The sequence below is a fragment of the Trichoderma virens genome (assembly GCF_000170995.1).
Source record: "Trichoderma virens Gv29-8 chromosome Unknown TRIVIscaffold_79, whole genome shotgun sequence".
Taxonomy (NCBI): domain Eukaryota; kingdom Fungi; phylum Ascomycota; class Sordariomycetes; order Hypocreales; family Hypocreaceae; genus Trichoderma; species Trichoderma virens.
The window spans coordinates 51,431-70,943 of record NW_014013670.1 but is presented as its reverse complement, the minus strand read 5'-3'; the positions used below and the strand labels follow the sequence as shown (position 1 = coordinate 70,943).

General features: G+C 44.0%; 6 protein-coding genes across 6 annotated transcripts; 4 read left to right on the top strand and 2 right to left on the bottom strand.

Annotated features, from left to right (window-relative positions):
• Window positions 1-1,200: 1,200 nt before the first annotated feature.
• Window positions 1,201-2,965, top strand: TRIVIDRAFT_48916 (uncharacterized protein; the record flags this gene model as incomplete). Its single annotated transcript, XM_014099176.1, has 2 exons — window positions 1,201-2,095; window positions 2,160-2,965. The coding sequence occupies 2 exons, from the start codon at window positions 1,201-1,203 to the stop codon at window positions 2,963-2,965; spliced, it is 1,701 nt and encodes a 566-aa protein (XP_013954651.1).
• Window positions 2,966-6,759: 3,794 nt separating this feature from the next.
• TRIVIDRAFT_68989 (uncharacterized protein) lies at window positions 6,760-7,471 on the top strand (the record flags this gene model as incomplete). Its single annotated transcript, XM_014099175.1, has 2 exons — window positions 6,760-7,072; window positions 7,125-7,471. The coding sequence occupies 2 exons, from the start codon at window positions 6,760-6,762 to the stop codon at window positions 7,469-7,471; spliced, it is 660 nt and encodes a 219-aa protein (XP_013954650.1).
• Window positions 7,472-9,103: 1,632 nt separating this feature from the next.
• TRIVIDRAFT_192705 (glycoside hydrolase family 28 protein) lies at window positions 9,104-10,190 on the bottom strand (the record flags this gene model as incomplete). Its single annotated transcript, XM_014099174.1, has 2 exons — window positions 9,104-9,979; window positions 10,041-10,190. The coding sequence occupies 2 exons, from the start codon at window positions 10,188-10,190 to the stop codon at window positions 9,104-9,106; spliced, it is 1,026 nt and encodes a 341-aa protein (XP_013954649.1).
• A 1,898-nt stretch (window positions 10,191-12,088) lies between these two features.
• TRIVIDRAFT_154604 (uncharacterized protein) lies at window positions 12,089-13,651 on the bottom strand (the record flags this gene model as incomplete). The annotated part of the gene is made up of 3 exons (XM_014099173.1): window positions 12,089-13,002; window positions 13,079-13,168; window positions 13,243-13,651. 3 exons carry the CDS (start codon window positions 13,649-13,651, stop codon window positions 12,089-12,091), a joined length of 1,413 nt encoding a protein of 470 aa, XP_013954648.1.
• Window positions 13,652-14,707: 1,056 nt separating this feature from the next.
• Window positions 14,708-16,065, top strand: TRIVIDRAFT_68986 (uncharacterized protein; the record flags this gene model as incomplete). The annotated part of the gene is made up of 7 exons (XM_014099172.1): window positions 14,708-14,715; window positions 14,748-14,759; window positions 14,924-15,033; window positions 15,229-15,237; window positions 15,304-15,544; window positions 15,640-15,884; window positions 15,989-16,065. The coding sequence occupies 7 exons, from the start codon at window positions 14,708-14,710 to the stop codon at window positions 16,063-16,065; spliced, it is 702 nt and encodes a 233-aa protein (XP_013954647.1).
• A 638-nt stretch (window positions 16,066-16,703) lies between these two features.
• Window positions 16,704-19,441, top strand: TRIVIDRAFT_132669 (uncharacterized protein; the record flags this gene model as incomplete). Its single annotated transcript, XM_014099171.1, has 3 exons — window positions 16,704-18,017; window positions 18,074-18,674; window positions 18,738-19,441. Coding segments are annotated over 3 exons (2,619 nt in total), but the record flags the coding sequence as incomplete, so codon positions are not given.
• Between the last annotated feature and the right edge of the window lie 72 nt (window positions 19,442-19,513).

Here is a 19,513-nt window from a genome sequence, read left to right as displayed (position 1 = left end):
CGAAGAGTATTGTACCATTACTTAGGTAGGTAGTTAATTGCTCAAATAGACTCGAGATGACTAAGTGGCCCAGTTTGGTCAGGTGCTAGCTCGATATCAATGCAATTTCTTCATTTAGTTAAGAATGTATTATGACCTCCGCCGCGTACACTTTTGAAGATGAAGCCCATTTGTCTCTCACTTTCTTTAACCGACTCAGCAAGTCCTTCTTCCTTAGCGCTCTTGTTCAAGACTAAAACGTCTTAGATACTACTTTGCGGGTAGGGGTCCGAATTTGATCCGACCCTGCATACGTAGTGCGCCCAAATAAGTGGGAACTTATGCCGCGTTTACACATCACCCGCCACATACCGAAGACTCTTACGAAGAGCACGCTCGCTAAGTTTGTAACTCAGGAGGTCTACGGAGTATAACAAACACATATATGTTGAGAACCACGTCATCACTCATTTAAAGACTTCTCCCTCTCGCTATGTTTCAGTCTACCCAATTGAGATAAATCATCATGCGCTAGTAGCCTCAGCTTTCTGTCGAGGCTGTGCTGGGCTCGGATGCGCACATGAACGGTCCAACTATTTGGGAATGAAAGCCGTCTCGTAGGAGCAACTCTAAACATGATGCTGGCCTCGAGAATGCGTAAACCCTCTTTGGGGTTCTCAATTCAAGAGGTAGCCGATTACGCAACCAATTACGCAACCACAAGACTTCCAAGATACTTACAGGTCGACATGTTGATAACAGGCATTCTTATGTTACATGTGAAGTTATTGGGTTAGGTCTAGACGAGTCTGCCTTGCTCTCGAACGGCTCCTGTCGCCCCTATCAGGCCCAGATTATGAAAACAATTGCGTATTCCTCTTCTAGCTGCCGCGGAGTGTTCGGTTATGAAAATTACCGACTGCGTATGGCAAGTCTCGGTAATTGCGGAAACTCCATAACGTTCTGGATCTGCAAAGAGTGCTTACAGACTAAAGAATACCAGTTATCCAATGCGACATACAAGCTAATACAACCTGAGATCGAGTATAAGAGTAGCGCGACGCCCTGATTATATCTGATGAAGATCTCCTCAATCTCTTTCATAAGTCAAAACTCTCCTTTATAACTCAAAACTACAAATCATCTTCTCCAACTATTCGTTACCATCACAGTTTAGAGCTCTATCAAAAGTTCAATCTATTATCAAAACGCCTATTCAGTATGATTTGGCTGCCTCTGCTTGCATCCTCTCTCATTTTTAGAGAGGTGTGTGCTATTCCCTCGTTTGATGGAACAGTTATTCCCGTCCTCCATTCACGGTCTTCATGCTCAGGCAATACTGCTACCACACGAGATGAGTGGTGCGACTATGATATCTCGACAGACTACTACAATGAGGTCCCAGACACTGGCGTCACTCGGGAGTACTGGCTCGAGCTTACCGACGTTACAGTAGCGCCGGACGGTGTCTCACGCTCTGCGCAGGCGATCAACGGAAGTATTCCTGGTCCTACGCTCTTTGCCGATTGGGGAGATACTGTGGTCGTCCATGTCACCAATACACTCTCGACTAGTAGCAATGGCACCAGCCTCCACTTCCATGGTATTCGTCAGAACTTTACGAACCAGAATGATGGAGTTGTTAGCATCACTCAATGTCCCACCCCTCCTGGTAGCAGCATCACCTACACCTGGAGGGCCACTCAGTATGGAACCACATGGTACCACTCTCACTTTGCCTTGCAAGCATGGGAGGGAGTCTTTGGAGGCATTATCATCAACGGCCCATCTAGTGCCAACTACGATGAGGATTTAGGTGTTATGTTTCTGAACGACTGGAGTCACCAGACGGTTGATGAGTTGTACGAGTCAGCAGAGACGAGCGGACCACCTACACTAACGACGGGTCTCATCAATGGCACGAACGTCTACGATACTACCGGTCACCGTTTTAACACATCATTTACGGAGGGGACGACATATCGACTGCGTCTTGTCAACGCTGCCATTGACTCACACTTCAAATTCTCTATTGATAACCACACCATGCAAGTGATTGCCGCCGACCTCGTCCCTATTACACCTTTCAATACCAGCATCCTAAGCATTGGCATGGGTATGTATTCTCCACTCCCATATTCCATAGGAGGGGAATCTGTTAACATATATCCCTGCTAAAGGGCAGCGATATGATGTTATCATCACAGCCAATCAATCTTCCGTTGCCGAAAACTTCTGGATGCGGGCCATCCCACAAAGCGCTTGCTCGTCTAACGATAACTCAGATGATATCAGGGGTATTGTCTACTACGGCGACAGCGCAAGCACACCTGAGACAACCGGATATTCGTATATAGACAGCTGCGCCGACGAAGATACGTCTAACCTCGTTCCTTATGTCTCTAAAACAGTTTCCAGCCAGACTGAGACCGAGGACGAGTCGGTAACGGTGGGCAAGAATAGTAACAACCTATTCAAATGGTACTTGAATAGTACAACCATGGTGGTTGACTGGGAGAATCCCACTGTGTTGCAGGTATACGACGGCGCCACAGCCTTTAACACGTCCAATGCTGTGATCTCGTTGCCTGACGCCGGCCAATGGGTTTATACCGTTATTAGTACGACGATGCCGGTTCCGCACCCAATCCATTTGCATGGCTTCGATTTCTATATCCTGGCTCAGGGCACGGGTACGTATAGCGACAGCGTGACGCTCAACATGGATAATCCTCCGCGTCGTGACGTGGCTATGCTCCCAGCATCAGGCTATATCGTGCTCGCCTTTGAGACGGACAATCCAGGAGCCTGGCTTATGCACTGTCACATTGGGTGGCACACAAGTGAAGGATTCGGCCTCCAATGGGTGGTGCGCGAGTCTGAGATTGCTGACCTTATCGACTACGAGTCACTCAATGCGACATGTGCAGCGTGGAAAACATATGCGTCAGACAACAGTGTTACTGAGGATGATTCAGGAATATAATACACTGGTCGCGACAATAACCTAAATGGATGCCGCCACCGCAGCTCCAAATCTACTGTCCTATATTCTTTGTTTATTCGGAGGAGCCCAACTTGAGATAACTGTATTTGGTCCACATCAAGCTGGGGAGGTTCAGGCGAAATGATGAGCTGTTCTGTTTTACCATTCATCATCACCCCGGAGAATTCAGGAACACCCCAGCTAAGCAACAGAGTTGCGCCATGTAACACGATGACAAGACTATCCGTCGTGGTTGATTGTTGATCTTCTTCATATTTTAGCACATTGTCAAGAAATCCTTGTTCAGCGGCATCATTTTATTCGTCTTGCACCGTGCTTCCCACATCACCTTGGTGTTGCGTAACATTAATTTATAAGTTAACATCTACGAAGTCACCATGATCTCATATTGTGTTGTATCTGAAGAAATTAATTAAAGTTAATAGAAAGACCTTTGGACCTGCCTGACTTAGCCTTGTTTTATTTAGTATCCCAGAAATTTACGTAGGTGCAGCTCACAAACTCTGAGTAAGACAATTCTAAGTCTTGTAAGTGTAATATCTCTCTTAGTGTAATGAGATGAGGGTTAGACAAGAGCAGTTCCCTAATGTTTTCTGATTCAAAGCCAGGCGCTCTCGGCTGCTGCTCGAATTCAAACCAACACTTATATTCCCTCGTGAGAGGCAGGGGTGGCCACTCAGTCACTTCCAGAAGACTCACCGGAGAGCAAGCCTGAATACCCATCACATGTATGGCAGCTTCGAGTTATTCGGGAATATTGTAAAGGGTGCAAGACGTGTTATAGAGTAGGCAAACATACATAGTTGTTATAGGTGCTTCAACTTCATGCTCGTGCATCATCCCATCACTAACTGTACTTGCTCCAAGTCTCACAGCTATAAGCATGCATCTACATAAGCCAATGTATTTACAATCTTTTTCAATCGTATATCCAATCATGAAGAGTTCTGCATTAACTTTGTTGTGAGTGATTTCTCCGCGCCCGTCATCCCTGGTCAGATGAGAGTCTCACGTTGATCCGCTTTGCGATGTTACCAACATACTAATATATACGACCATGACCAACCAAAATATAATCATTACAAGTGCCATATATCAATATGAGATGCCGTTTCAGTCACATTTAAAACAAAATAAAGAAGGAGATTTATGTGGCATCAGAAAGCCTTACCGCATCAAAATATTGAAGGCCCAAGTCTTTAGCCACTATCTCTTTCATAGAAGAACATGAAGTGGTATCTGATTAGGACAAATGCGTCAATTGACTCTATCATTGAAAGCTCTATCTCTTCTGCGTCGTGCTAGCCTTATGTCGGCTCATCGATTTCTGCTACTGTGAAGGATACGTTTAGAAATGAAACAAGGGTACCAGCTTTGTTAATCGCTCCGTGAGATAACTATGAACCTAGATATGGTCTCAGGCATTGGCACCTCATCAAATCAACCATTACTCGCGCTACCGGCAAACCGGCGTCGACATGAACCATGGAATTTCCACTATCTGAGGAGGCAGTTGAACGTTTTGGTTTCATTATTCATCCGAATACAGTACAAACTAATAAAATATATGCGTATGTCACTACCATGAGCCTTGTTGATGAATTCCTACCTCCGTGGCTCTAACAACATTGTCTTGTTAAGACATATCCGGCCGACGCAGAGCTAACATCAATCGTTTGCGAGGTGCATGAAAGTTTAATTAGACTGCCATGAATAACGGGATCAACTATTCAATTGCTTCATGCTGCATTTTGTTGCATGCGATATCTCCATGCCGACGGCTTAGTGTACGAACAGCTCTCTTGCCGCAGCATACTCCTCTCTCAAAATGGCCAAGGCAATTAAAAGTTCATACTGTTGAGAACCCCGAACATGGGGGTAACTTTTATCGTTTTGGAGAATCATTCAGCAACATAATGATGAGGTTGATGGACAAGCCACGCATTACTCGGGGAGTCTCATCGTCTGCCCTACATCCAGCATCCTCACCAGCGGCTCAGTAGAGACCACTAGGCCGAGGTAATAATCACTGGATGTACGGAGTAGAATACCTTATTCTTCACACGGATACAGGTCGTGTGACTAGTTTAAGGAGGCAAGACCACTTTTTTGTATCAGGTATTACGAAAGCTCGCGGAACATCAACAATAGCGCCAAAATTTAAGCTAGAATGATAGGAGAACAAGGGTCAAGAAGGTCGGAATCAGTCCGGAACCTGTCGGTCAACCACCGAAGCAAATACTTGATCTCCCCTACCGACCCCACGCTAGATATTACTAATTGCCACATAATCCGGCACGGCGCCACAATGGGTAATGCGCCCGAACGGCAGAGTTAGTGTACCATTTATCATACAGGTGCTGTTTGGTACCAATACGTTAATGTCAAGGCTCAAACTCGAACTTGTTGATTAACGCTGTTTGTGATGCGAACGGCTGATACTATGGATTATACACTGGAAACGAACTCTACTGACCTTTACAAGAAGATGTACTAAGCTTTGTGTTCTTGAGAGACAGTGTATTTCTTACTTGTTGACGCTTCTGATGTAACTGGACAGCGCCTATCAAGCTTGCATTTCTACAGGCCCCTGAATCTGTCTCGGCGGACCTTACCCTCCGGGATCAGTTCAATTTCAACTAACTGCTATTTTAGTTAGCCCCGAGGGAAAAGGGTTTTGCCCGGGAAAAGTTATTATTAGAACTTTATTGCATGTCAAATGTTTGAAGTAATGATGGGCGTGAGGAGGGCGACGATCGTGGCATTCGCTAGCTACCAACTTCTATTCCGGAAAATGAAAACTCAACCCAGACGTAAAAGCTTCCACTGGAGATGTTCAGGTAGGTCTACATAGGTAGTTCCATTTGATACTACTCAGAAGATGAAACCATATCTCGGTACGTTTCTGAAATTAAGATCAATCATGTTTTGTCTTACAATTCTATAACGTTTTACAGCTTGTTACTGGCATAAGCATGATACCCGATAAACTCTATTAACTGGCTTAATACACCTGCAATATGGACCCTTGGCCTAGTGTCGTCCTTGGAAGCTAATGTAAGTCGTCACAGACGTGAACATAGGCATTATCTATTCTTAATCGCACTCAGTTGAAGCTCCAGAGAAGTGTGAACCTCGCTTAAGAACCTTAGCAAGATGTTGACTAGAAGTTATTGTTAATCGCAAGAAAGTCTATCATAGTGACTGCTTCAGGTATCCAATGCGATTAAGATCTAATCATCCACGAAAAAATGTGCATTGAGAGTGCTATGTACATAAAAGAACGACACACACTTGGTAAGTACATTAGTTATTGGATTATGATCAGGAGTTCATAAGTGGGGATATCAATAATGTAAGCTATATATGTACAAACAATCTGAAAGTGGCACTCCGGTCAATCTTAGAGCATTGCTCAGATCAGCCTTGAGCTTTGACTGGGACCAGTTGAGAAGCCATCCCAAAATGTGACATGGCGGTTCGCCGCAGTTTTGTCAACTCGAAACACTCACGAGGCAGGGCCCACTATGCGTTGAATAAGTCACAGCCACCGAAATTGACATGATATGGGGCCACTATACCTGTCACTAAGATATAAAGGGTTTCGCAAGACCGAGTCCATCTGCTGTTTTTTCTTTCCTTAGCCCCGGTCTGGCATCGACATTCATCACCAGTTTCTTCAATTCTCTTAATTCGGCTGGTCCGTTACTTTTACCCACATATTCATCAATCTAATTCACTCTACAGTTCTACCGATTTTTTCCTCTTTTAAGATGAAGTTTCTGACCCTTGTAACCATTTTTACCGCCACCTGCAACGCCGCTCAGCACTCGCACCGCTCCATCCGCCAGATTCGCCACAAGCGCCAAGCCGTTGACCCTTTTTCTCATAACAATGATCCTATCCCTAAGGCTCCTGTTGTTGAAGCGGTTCCACTGACGGCAGAGAGTGGTACCAACAACGATAACAATAACAGAATCGGTAAAAGACGAGGAAGCAGTGGCAGCAAAAAATCGGAACAGACATTGATCTTGTTTGAAGTTGGAGGCGTGCCCGGAAACGAATGCCTCACCTTCAGGAATAATGGTTAGTAGGAACTCCTTATTAAAAACTACCCAAGCTAATCACCCCTGTGTAGGCGAAATCGTTGATGCTGCTTGCGTCAACGAAGCTGCAGATCGACAACTTACGCCATCGACTTTGAACGGAGCCGACGTGTTAATTGTTCAGAGAACCTTCAGCAACGGATTCAGACCTGACTTGGTGGACAAGAAAGTCTGCGTGGGTTTTAATGGCACGCACTTCAAGGCGGAGGACTGCGAGTCCCAGGATGTCGAATTGGTCAGGTTCACAGGCGCTAACTTGGTTGCTTCTGGCGGTGCATGCTTAAATGGCCACGATAATCTTGCTCAGGTGACAGTGAATGTAAATGGTCAGGGATGCGCCTTGCTGAAGCCTACGGTCGTAACCCCAACACCCCCTTAAGATATTTGCAGTTACGATAACAGAATGGATTACAATGATGGGAGAAGCCTTTTTCAATAAACTAAGCAGATGTTTAAACAGTTCAATTACTCATTGAAAGAGAAATCGGTAATTATAAATCATGAGAGCCAGCCAGCCCTGTAAGTGCAAAGAAACACACTTGTTTGGATGAGTTTGTTGGATTTGAAACAAATATATATGAACTCTATAAATTCTATTTAAAATTCAAATTGATAGGTTAACGTCATCCACTGGTTTTAAAATTGACCGTTGGTTTGTGTGTTTTCTGCCAATTAGTATGCAATGGGTGAGAAAAAAATTCCTGTATAGTTCATTTGTTTTGCTGCGAATTTCATCGTATTAAGGAACTGTAGGGTGGTATACAAATAGGGTTTTACGAGACAGGGCTATTCGCTTTAGAATTACTATACCTTTTTTTTCCTTTCAATGAACATATGCTACCTAAACTTATTTGGTAGCTTGTCTGTCTCTTGGCAATTTATGCTAGGTCCTCTTTCAGTGGAAATGTCAACCGAACGTTCTAAATAATAGCATAGCGCTGAACTCAAAGAGGGGACTCAACAAAGGTCCCTTATACATAATGCTTCTCTGCAGAATCCGTCACTTGAAGACCCGCCTAGGCCATAAATTGAGACTCTCAAACACCAAAGATTGACAGTGGCCACTTTTGAACTGCGTATATATGTAGAAGTTGATAAGATGCCTTTATCTACAAGATCGATGTGCATTTCATATGTTTGTCTCTTCTATATACACATTCTTCTCTTTGTATTGGGCGAACACCTTACCGACAGCTTAAACTCGTACGAAATTGATCCCTGAAGTCCATTGTTTATTTTTGGGCCGACGTAATAAATTGGCATCTATACTTGGCGGTTCTTCTATTTTGAATCACCCAGCTATTGTCCACCTTTGGCCTAGCATACTTTCGGACGGGTCACATTATGGTCTAGACGTGTCCTCTCGAAGACACGGGAAGAGACGAAGGCCCCTTTCCTTTTATTAAATGTTATAAATGTTACAGAATTACGATAATTGGCACCTCCTGAAGCGGGGACTTGGAAAATTTGAACATTTTCTGTCTGACGATACTGAGGAGCGTCACAAAAGAGATGCCTGCCTAACTACATCGGAATGATATCCGAAAGTCACTAATTGAATGAGAGCAAATACAGGTAGGCGATGTAACCCTCCACGTAGCCACTGGGCTGTCATTGGCGCGCAAAAAAGAAAGAAAGCGATCATAACCCCTTGGCATTTTATCCCGGCATGGTGAGTGTGGGGAAAGCTGGGTTCCACGATTGTACATGTCCATGCGTTTGCACTCGTCGCATTATCAGCACCCCTAGAGGATGTGAAAAGATGGAAAAGTGAAATGAAAAAGTGAATGAAGGAAATTTTCAATTCAGAATTGTCACAAAGCTAAGATGCTTTGTGACATAAGTAATTAGAAGAAGAAAAAGATATACAGACTATCATAGGCTGAGCTCACACTCGCTATTCCGCTACTGCAGGGTAGTAAAAACACTACCAAAGCAACATTGGGACCTATCTTAACAAGTTCCCTTCGACGAGGCTACTCGCATTCTCTGGAACCAAAAGAATAAAAAACTAAATAGAGACATTGGAGAGAACGCCCTTGTTCTTTTTGGTCTTGGTCCCTCCCTTGACGGCATTATTAGTCCAAGTCCACTTAGAACAAGCCGCGCATAGAATGTACGTATTTGTGCCACCCGACTGAACAGTGCCAGTAACCTTGTTGACAGTAAGGCCAGTAATTGGAACGCCAGCAGTAGGCGTGCCAGTCGGCCCACCATTCTTGTAATCCTGCTCAATGACAATACCATAGGTCGCAATGTTTGACAATGAGATGTTATCGTAAATGATATCAGAAACAGAACCAGTCGCTCCAGACACTGTCTTTATGCGAACGCCGTTTTGCGAGTTGGACACCTTCGAGTTCAAGATGCGCACGGTTTTAACCGTATTGTCGCTTCGGCCACCGACCGACCCAATGGACAGACCATGGCCACCAGAGCAGTTGCCCCCAGTAAATGTTATGTTGGTCCCAGAGTTGATGGCCAAGCAGTCGTCCTGGTTCTTTACTATAGCTCCAGAGATGTACACTCCAGTAGACGAGCCAACGTCGAAAGCATCCGTATTGTGTCCACCTTTGGTGTCGCCGAGAGAGTTGTCCAAGGTGACATTGTACAACCCGAGATTGGTCACCGAGTTGATACTGAATGCTTGAACTGGTGTGTTCAAGACATTAAGTGACTTGATATTGGAGTTTTGAAGGCTATGAGCACTGAAAAACTTGGGCTTTGTCTTTCCGCCGTTTGAACCTTTGCCATCCCACCATCGTTGACCAGCACAGTCAATAGTGTGTCCTGAGGCGCCCTGTATCTGAATACCATTCCCTGAAATAGATATTAGAGGGCCGGCCCATTCCTTATAGCCAAAGGTAGTCTTTCCGGTAAAAATGACCTACATTTTGAGTTAGATCGTTCAGCAGCAAAGCGTAACAAGGGCTATGGGTCATTCAAACCTGGGTATTGTCTTTGAGGCCAGTCAGATCCAGGGTCTCACCGGCAGGAACGGTAATACCATTCAATGTAATCGTACTGCATGACGTCTTCCCCTTGATTGCCGTGGCAGCATCGGTGAAAGTGCAACTGGCCCGGGGGGCAAGGTGCATAGGTTTTGCCGCAGCTGTGGCTACCAACACGACAAGAAAGAATCCGAAGGAAGGCATGATTACCAATACTTTAAAATTGCAATGATTTTCACAGTTTTAATTGTAAGAGTTTACTGGCGGACAAGCTCTGCGGGATGATGAACTCTGAAAGACACGCAGCGGTCGACCCTCTTTATAAAAATTGTTTCCCTTGTCAGGAGTTCCCTACATCAAAATACACCGCATTATGCCAATATAATTTAAAACCGGTACAGCAAAATAGATGATCAAGGAGTTCTAATCTTGCGATAGCGCATGGACAATCCCAACACTATTATCTTTGCCCTTGTTGCTGAATGCTCAAAAGGATACTAAATCACATGTTAACTGTTCATCTAACTCCACTACTACCTTGCGGTGAGGTAATTAAGGACCTAGGCTCCGAAGTATGAGGCAGTGCTGTGCCGTGGTGTACCACTTGGTCTCGTGTAGGCCGATTGATAACCCACCTGAGCTAAAATTCTCCGATAGCGCCGATATATTGAGATACGCTCATTGGGCCTTTGCAATTAAAATTCACCCCTGAATCGTTGTATGTTATAGAATTCTGCCCCCTTAATCCACGGGATGTCATAAACTATATATCATCTCACTGGTAGTAGCATAGTAAACGGTAATCCCTGTAAACGGACAACGAGGTTGCATGATATTCTGGCCATAATGAAAGCCCGAGCTACCATGAGCACTTTAGAATAGTAAGAGAGGATAAAGTGTATTATACTTAAAACAAATATGTAAAAGCTGCTACAGCTTTATTGAACATTTCACCTTAATTGTAAATTTATCTTTTTAAACATCTTAATTATATAACAGAGGCGCTATTCCATATGAAGGTATGTAGGTTGCCTTCTCAATCGGCCAGGAGACCATCGGTTTCTCACACTCTTGGCCACGTGTAACTAACGCCTTCCCGTTAGAAATCCTGCCTATCACTGCATTGAATCAGTTGGCCCAAATGCACTATTCATATTAACTATGCAGGTGGCGCGCTGCAGGCTGTTTCATCCAGAAGCTCACATTTAAGTACGAGTCAATAAAATACATTTGGCAGTCATCTGGTGACCAACACAGGTTATTCCCAGTAACAACCCCTCCGTTTTATATAGTTAACAATACTTTATTAAAGCTATAACCATACATGAAGGCCTTCCTTTGATATTATATTCCTAATGAAGATTATCTGGGCTGTTTCTGGCTGAGGCTTAGAATCTAGAACAACGGTGATATCGAGGATATGGAAGAGCTCACTCGCCAATGCCGCCAGTGATACTAAATCATAGCCTCCTCGCATTGTCAATCTCAGCATCGCTTATATGGGCTAAATTGGGGAGGCATCTTAATGACCATTTACGTTTTTCGTGGGGCGTGTATAGCCGGTTTCTTTCCTGTCCATGGTTTGCCTTAATAGATTGCTGACGAAAACCCTAAGAAGCAGCTTCACTTGGAATCGTTTACCGAACTATCGCTTCTAATTTCTCTAATACTAAGAGATAAATTCTCAATTGCAACGAACAATGGTAAAAACGAACCAAGGTATCCTCACTGGCTCGATCTAAAGGCAATATGAGTGTGATACGAGTGAAACATTAGATTGCTACATATGACTGCCTTCCTCCTCTTATTATTAACGAAATACTTTGTTCCGCTTGGGATCTCTTCTCTGTAAGTTAAATATTTATGTCTATTCTGAAACTAGCCCTTTTAATCGGACTTAAGTTTATCTATCGGAGAGTAGTCTTTGGCCGTATCAAAAAATCTTTCGTATCCAGTCTCACTTTTATCGGGGATGCTACCCAGCAAATTATGATGTTAATGGCCGCCTTTATCACGAAGAACAGAAAGAAATCCTTCATGCTCTTTCATCGAGCATGATATCCCCCATTTTCTATATCAATCCATGATTCACCAACATCAGAGGACGGGCTAGGTAACCTGGGGCTCGTTCCTTGCCTCTCCGCCCCTAGGTTACTTAATCCCGACCCTAAATATGACGCTGTTGTCGACAACCTAGAGTGTGAATCTGTCCGCGAGTCATTGGTCTTTCCTCTTGAAATCTTTTGTTCTAGCATTTGCAGCGTGTCGTGTTGCATTTGCTCAATAATATCTTGCAATAAGTCTTCATAAAGATCTCTATCTTCCGAACTTTGATAATCAGGAATGTCAGGGAGACGCCATTTTGGATAGAGGTTCATGTGAGATGTTTGAACCTGGAAATTGTTGGTAGAACAGTTGAAATAGTATTGGCAAAGGCGACAGGTGGGCTTGGACGTAGCTATAAACATGGAATCATTCCAGAAATCTGTGGGGTTTGTTTTGCCCTGTTGAACCAAATGATTGTGAAGATGAACCTCACCGTGGATCATTGTCTTTATTCTCCTGTTTTGGAGCTGCTTGTTGATTATTTCGTCCAAATCGTAAATCCGCAACTCAGCAATATCGGATTCAAAGTCGCGAAATTCATGTTCGGGAAGCGCGATGGGAATAATCTGGCTCAAGTTTGATGTTTTAGGTGTTGGGATATGTTTTTTTTGAGCAGAACGGATAAAATCAATTCGAGGACTCTCGAATAGGTCAGGCCACGTAGTAGCTGCAGCGACTATAATCTCCGAGGCCTGACGATAGGAGTGGAGGCGCCCCAGGTAGTGGCGGAGCTTGCACCAGTTGTCTGCGGAATTTGCATCCTTTTCAACGGTGCGGCTCTGAAGAACTTTTTCAAACACACCGGTTTTGTTGGCTTGAATCGCCTTAATCAAAGTTTCACAGTCACTCAAGCCTTAAATAATATTATGGGTTCAGCATTGTTTCGCAAAGCAAAGCTAACATAGATAGTAAAGCACATGGGGTCTTACATTTAGTGCGAGCGTTCTCTGATGATTCTATGTCGCGGGGGAAACTTGCTTTTTCTTGCAATGAATGTAGTTGTTTTATTGTTTGGAAATCTATAAGAATCAGCCTGATTCAGTGGACTGAAGCACATAAATATACATCAAAAGGTAGCTTTGATTAGACTGACCAGTCAATTTTCTGCCATTTTCTGAGGCAATACAATTTTCCAGTGCATTGGTTAGAGCTTTCAAGTAAAACTCTAGCTTGTCAAAGTTAAATTCAAGACTCCTCCATAGAACTTGCTTTTGCAGTGGTTTCGCCCCAAGTTTGTCGGGATTGGTCCCAATAAAGATTAGTAAATTGGAGAGGAACGACTTGGTTTCTTTAAGCTCCGTCTCCTTCCTATAGTTGGAAGTAAAGATATACTCAGGGCCTTCGGTTCCCTTGAGACAGACTAGTGCGGTCATAGTGCGACCGCATTCCCCTTTCTGAGTATCGCAAATCAATGCGAGTTTGGAAAGATACTTTTGAAATGGTGTGAGACTCTTATCCTTACCGCCACTACCTGAAGCATACGTGTTGCCCTCTCTTTTCATGCAAGCCTTATTTATGCTCACCGAAAGGACGCATAAATATGACAGCTGTTTAAGCATATCCTCATTCAGAGGGGCGGTGACGCGGGAGGCTAAGGAAGAATTCATGTTGTCAAATATAGCAAGCGGCTGGACAATATTAGCAAGCAATATAGTAAATTCGTGTATAGAAGCAAACTCACTTTATAAGGCACTGATGAAGCAAAATTTGAACACCACAGTGGTATACTAAGCAATATCTGGTGTGAAATAAAAGTCCTGATAACATAAAGGCCTATAAAAGCGATGGCGACGCCTTTTATATAAGCCTTCTCTCTATTAATGTTCCTGCTTTGCTACTAGATAGCTCATATAGGTCTGGAATTAATTCCGGGATAAAATTGCAGCATTCTAAATTTAATTAATCAATCAACTTGTTTTGGAGGCCGACCAACATATACGTTTTGGAGGCCGACCAACACACGTTTTCCTTTGGAGGCCGACCAAATATTAATACAGTTCTGTCCCTAGAGTGTCTCAGCCTTCTGCATCTCTGTAAGGCTAGCTAAATCTGGAGAGCTAACTCATGCATGCAAAACGTGGTGTTGGCTTGCATCGTAATATGGTTGGCTAATTTGCATGGTTAAAATTGTGGCGGAGTATTAAGGCGCTTGATGATACGAAGGATTCAGAACACGCGCTCGCCAGCGTATCATCAACACACCCTTTGATACCGACGACGGGTAGTGCAAGGACAGAAAGAGGTTAGTAGAGAAGTATATTACTAACCCTTCCTGCTTACTGTTGGTAATATAGCGGCAAGAACTAAGGCTGACCTGCGCTAGGCTTAGTGGTGTACATAGATATTAATCAAATGTCCAATAGTTTGGAAGTTTTGAAACATGTATTCAAAAGTATATCTCTCTACCTCAGTTGATCTCTGGGTGGATACTACGTATATATTTGGCCAGTTCCAAATGGCGCACGCTGACTTTTCTCCCCAGCTTCTGTGATAATCGATCCCCATCTAGGCTGTTTTTTTTATCAAACCTCAGCACTGGAGAATATATAGTAACCCTAATGCTTTGGTAAGTATAACATATTAAACTAAGAAAAGCAGTTGGACGCAAGAGTAAGCTCGCTGATGAGGGTTATAGGCCACCCACAGGATTACCCATACTTTAGAACATGGGTGTATACTGCCACTGCCCCAATCACTGGGCTCTAGACCCTTCACTATCGGGAGCTAATCAGAATGAAGCATAGTATGACTCTATAATGGTTTGAAGTCTGCAGAGATACTAATTTAGTGGGTTACACGGAAAGCTTGGACAATGCAGCGTATTCTGCGTATCCTTGGGCTGATGGAGGCACAATGCCTGTGCTATCGGGATGCGTTGATCCTCGTATGATTTGTGAACAGGCTAAGAATGAACCCGCGCCTTTTCCTGAAGAGGCAGTCTTTCCGGGTCCAAATCTACAAAGCCCAACTATTCTCTGCAGTACCACAGGCTCTCATCTAAATTACACCCAGGACGAGAGCTCATAGGTTCCACGCGGGAATACTTTGGAAGGGACCCATGAACAACTCACAGAGATAGACTTCGACAGTAAGTCGGCTATAAATATTTACACCCATATTATATTGAGCTGAAACATAATTTCTTTCCTGACAGATTTGTTCTTCAGCCCTCAGTTGTTCAATCAGTTTATAGAGGAAGACCCCTCGGAGATGCAGCAACCAGAGAATGAAGCGCAGACCTCACCCATGAGAAGTCGGGAAGATCTCTACCCATTAAATGATAATTCTAAAAGCAAAGGGAAAACATCACGAAAGCTTTCCGCTCGCAAGAGGCGGTCTGTGGTTTGTGACTGGAAAGACTGTAAGATGGTATTTCCTCGATCGAGTGACCTAAAGTAAGTCTAGACCTGGCACTATTTTTACTTCTGGATAAGCTTCTATTACAACTTACCCTATTTAAGAACTGAAATTAATGTGTAGCCTTCTGTAGCAAACACGTTCAGAAAAAGCATAACCCTCACATACCGTGTAAAGCCAATCAGAAGGGTTATGCTCTGTGTGCAGAACTGTTTAGTGAAAACAAAGATATGGAGCGCCATATCTGGGCCCGCCACCCTGGCTTTGCTGAGGATCCAGCTAATGAGATGCGTAAACAAGGGGGAGAATGTCCATTGTGTGGACGTATAATTAAGCGCAAGGATAACATTAAAAGGCATATTGATGAGAAGCATTTGGGTATGATTAGAGGAAAAAAGACTAAGGTGCTGTAACTGCGGTCTTTAAATCTGTTTTCCTTTCATTTTTATTTTCTTTTTTAGCAATTGTTATTTTGTTGATAGCTAGGGCATATACCTTTGAAAGGGCCGAATCTTACCTCCAATTCCTTGATAAAGTTGACTCATGGGCTCGACCATGAAGAAGAAAGTGGTATACATATTGCATCCAAGTCGAATGTATATAGCATGCTTTATCTCGGTTTATGTAAATCCCACAAGTAACAAAGTAATCTTTGTTTTTGACTTATATAGCAAAGTGTCTTTGAGGCCCATATAATTTGGGAAGATCTATTTGTGGGGCATAGAGGTTGACTCACCGGCAGCCCCGGCAGCCACTCAAGCCACAACACAGCTAGAAGGGTTGTAAGGCTAGAACCCCATTTTGCTATAAGAAGGCTTCCACAGAATGCGAGCAATACCGTATTTGAGCTCTGATTTAGATGTGATGAATGAGCTGACAGAATCCGATGTCATAACCAAGCAAGAAATTAATGCTACTCTTCTCGCAATCTCCAATCCTAGGAAGATATGGGCAAACCAACATCATATTTTCGCTTGCGAATTCTACACTTTGAAATATTTCTCCCCCCTCTGTGAGAGACCCAGTACAGCCATGTCTACGGAAGCGCCGGCCATGCGATCAGACAATCCAAATATGTCCACGCCAGACGTAACAGCATCATCAATATCGGAAGACTTCGGTAGAACCGAAACTACTGTTTTTAGAACTGATACTACGCGACGGCTGCAAATAAAGTCGGTATTGGCCCAACAAACGTTGGATTGGTATACGATTACGATGGCTATCAAAGCGTCTATCCCACCAGCTGTGCTTGTATGCGCTATTCAGTCTAATAGTTGGATCAATCACTTCAAGACAAATGCCTATTTAGCTCCCATTACATCTACTTGTGTTCTGCCTGCTCTCCCTCGGGCAATGCTGATTACACATAATATTCGACTCACTTTCTGCCTTGTTCTATCCTATTGCTGGGCACTGCTTGCTGGCTGGTGTGGTGTTCAAGCTAGACAACACACTACGCACGATATTAACGATCTAAACGCCTACAACTCCTCAGCAGAAGCGGTTGTTGCCATTTTCTTGATATTTTGCATTTGGTGCGTGTTTACACTAAGATCTGCATTTCCTAGTTGGGGCCTCCAGTGCACCATGGCTGGGATTTTCACAGTCGCAACACTGCCAAATATAGCTCGAGCTCCCAATATGTCAACAGTTATCGACGAGACTAACATTATTTTGGAGTCTTTCCTGGTGGGGCAGGCTGTTGGCTTCGTTAATGCACTCATATTGTTCCCACAAAGCTGCAGAGGGGTTTTCAGGAAAGATATGGGAGCCTGTCTTGATGAATTGGTAGCTGTCACACAGGCACAAAGGAAGTGCATGGAATATATCTTGATAAAAAGATTCTCCACAGGAGAAGAAACGACCAGCATATCATCTATTAGCCAGCTTGAGGCTGCCTTGCAACGATTTGTCAACGCTGTCGCCAAGATTGGCCGGGATGGCGAGTACGCGGCCCGTGAGATATCTTGGGGTATCCTTGATCATTCGCGGCTAGAGGAAATTTCTTCTTTGTTGGTCGATCTGATACCACCAGCATCTGGTTTAAGTTCAGTGGCAGATTTGCTGCAACTACATATCGATGGATACAACGACATGAACGGCCATTGTGATACGAACAATGATTTATCAGTTGAAGATGACTGGCAACATCTTGAAGCAGCAATGGACCAGTATTCAAGAAAAATGTCCGAGGAAATCATTCGAGGAATTGAACATGCCAAACTTCGATTGCAACTTACTAAGGGACATTCCCCCTTCAACAGATGTCGCGTGCGAAAAGCCGACGAGGAGCACCAGGGTGTTACCTCAAACCCGGGGGATGTTGGTTATCTCGAGTCATATCGCGACGTGTTTAACAAGAACCATATGCTTAGCCAAGACAGCAATAGTATGACTAACAACAAGCTACTTGACTGCTTCATTCAACATAGGCCACAAGTGGGAAACCTGAGCCAATATACCTCTGAAATGCATTCGAGCACTTTACGTTATTTCTTATTCCTTCATGTAAGTAATAAGCTGCCTTGTTCACTTCCTACCTCATTGGTAACCGATCGTTATAGTCTCAAACCATCCTCTCGTCTTTGGGGGAAGAACTACTCAAATTGCTTATTTATCTCGACGACTGTTATACACAACCTAAGAGGTTACTTATCCCATATTTCCTTCGCCCGAGCTATTGGGTCGGAAAACTTGTTCGCCTGAGTGATTTCCGACGAGATGGCAGCGCTCAGAATACAGATACACAACCAAACTTCAAACTCGGTTCCGCATTTTACAATCCAAAAAATCCCGACCACCTCCCGCCTACTAACCTTATGGAAACCATGGGAGATTATATGCGTAAAATCTGTGCCGGCTTTCGTAGCGACCATGCTGCTCATGGACTTCGAGGTATATGCGCCATCATGACCATAGCTATCATTGCGTTCCTTCATGATTCGCAGGATTTCTATTTCGCACAAAGGTTTCTCTGGGCACTCTTTGCTATATTACTCTCTATGGCCCGCACTGCTGGATCATCTACGTTTCTATTAATAGGTCGGGTATTGGGTACAATAGCCTCAATGGTAACGAGCTACATCATCTGGTATGCGGTCGACGAAAAAACTCCTGGTATATTGATCCTCCTCTGGTTGTGGTTCATTGTCATTGGCTACTTATGTAAGTTGGCGCATATATATGTTTACCGCCAAATTAGTGTAGTTATTAACATATATGTTCCAGTTGTTAAGTTCCCCGATTTCTTCAGTATCTGGTTTGTTGCTCTCATTGCCTCAATTGTAATGATAGCAAACGAACTCCAAACTCGCAAGTTAGGAAAAGAAGTCGTTTTGCAATCGGGACAAGCTGTCTATGCGCCGTATATAATATTTCCCTATAGGCTTGCCGTCGTAACACTTGGCGTCGGCACAGGTTATTTCTGGACAGTTTTCCCCTACCCTCTCTCTGAACATTCCGAACTACGCCAAATTATAGCCAAAACCATGTATGAGCTAGCTCACTACTACATGTGCATTCAACAGACAATCATCGCTCGTCTCCATGGTAATTTCGGCGACCTTGGTGATAAGACAAGCCCCGGGTCCCATCTCCAGGCCGCCCGCCGCCGCATTTTTCACAAATACCAGGCTCTGAACACCAGGTCCAAGACGAGCTTCCAGTTCCTGGACTGGGAATTTGCGCTTGGTGGGCGATTCCCAAAGCAGACTTATGGTGAAATGCTCTCTATCCTCGAGCGACTTGGAAGCTACATGACTCTTGCAAGCTATGTATCCCGTGAATTAAAGGTTCCAGATGCAGCCTCATCATGGTGGGCCAACGACCCAACTGGTACAGCTGAAGCTCATTTGACTCCAGACGGCATCACGGCGAGAATGATCATATTACATTCTGCATTGAGTCGGGCACATCCGCTGCCACCGGAGTTGGCGGTATTAAAAATACCGCACCTGGGCGAATTTTTAACTAGGGATGTGCCTGCGGATGAAGGATTCGCAGCT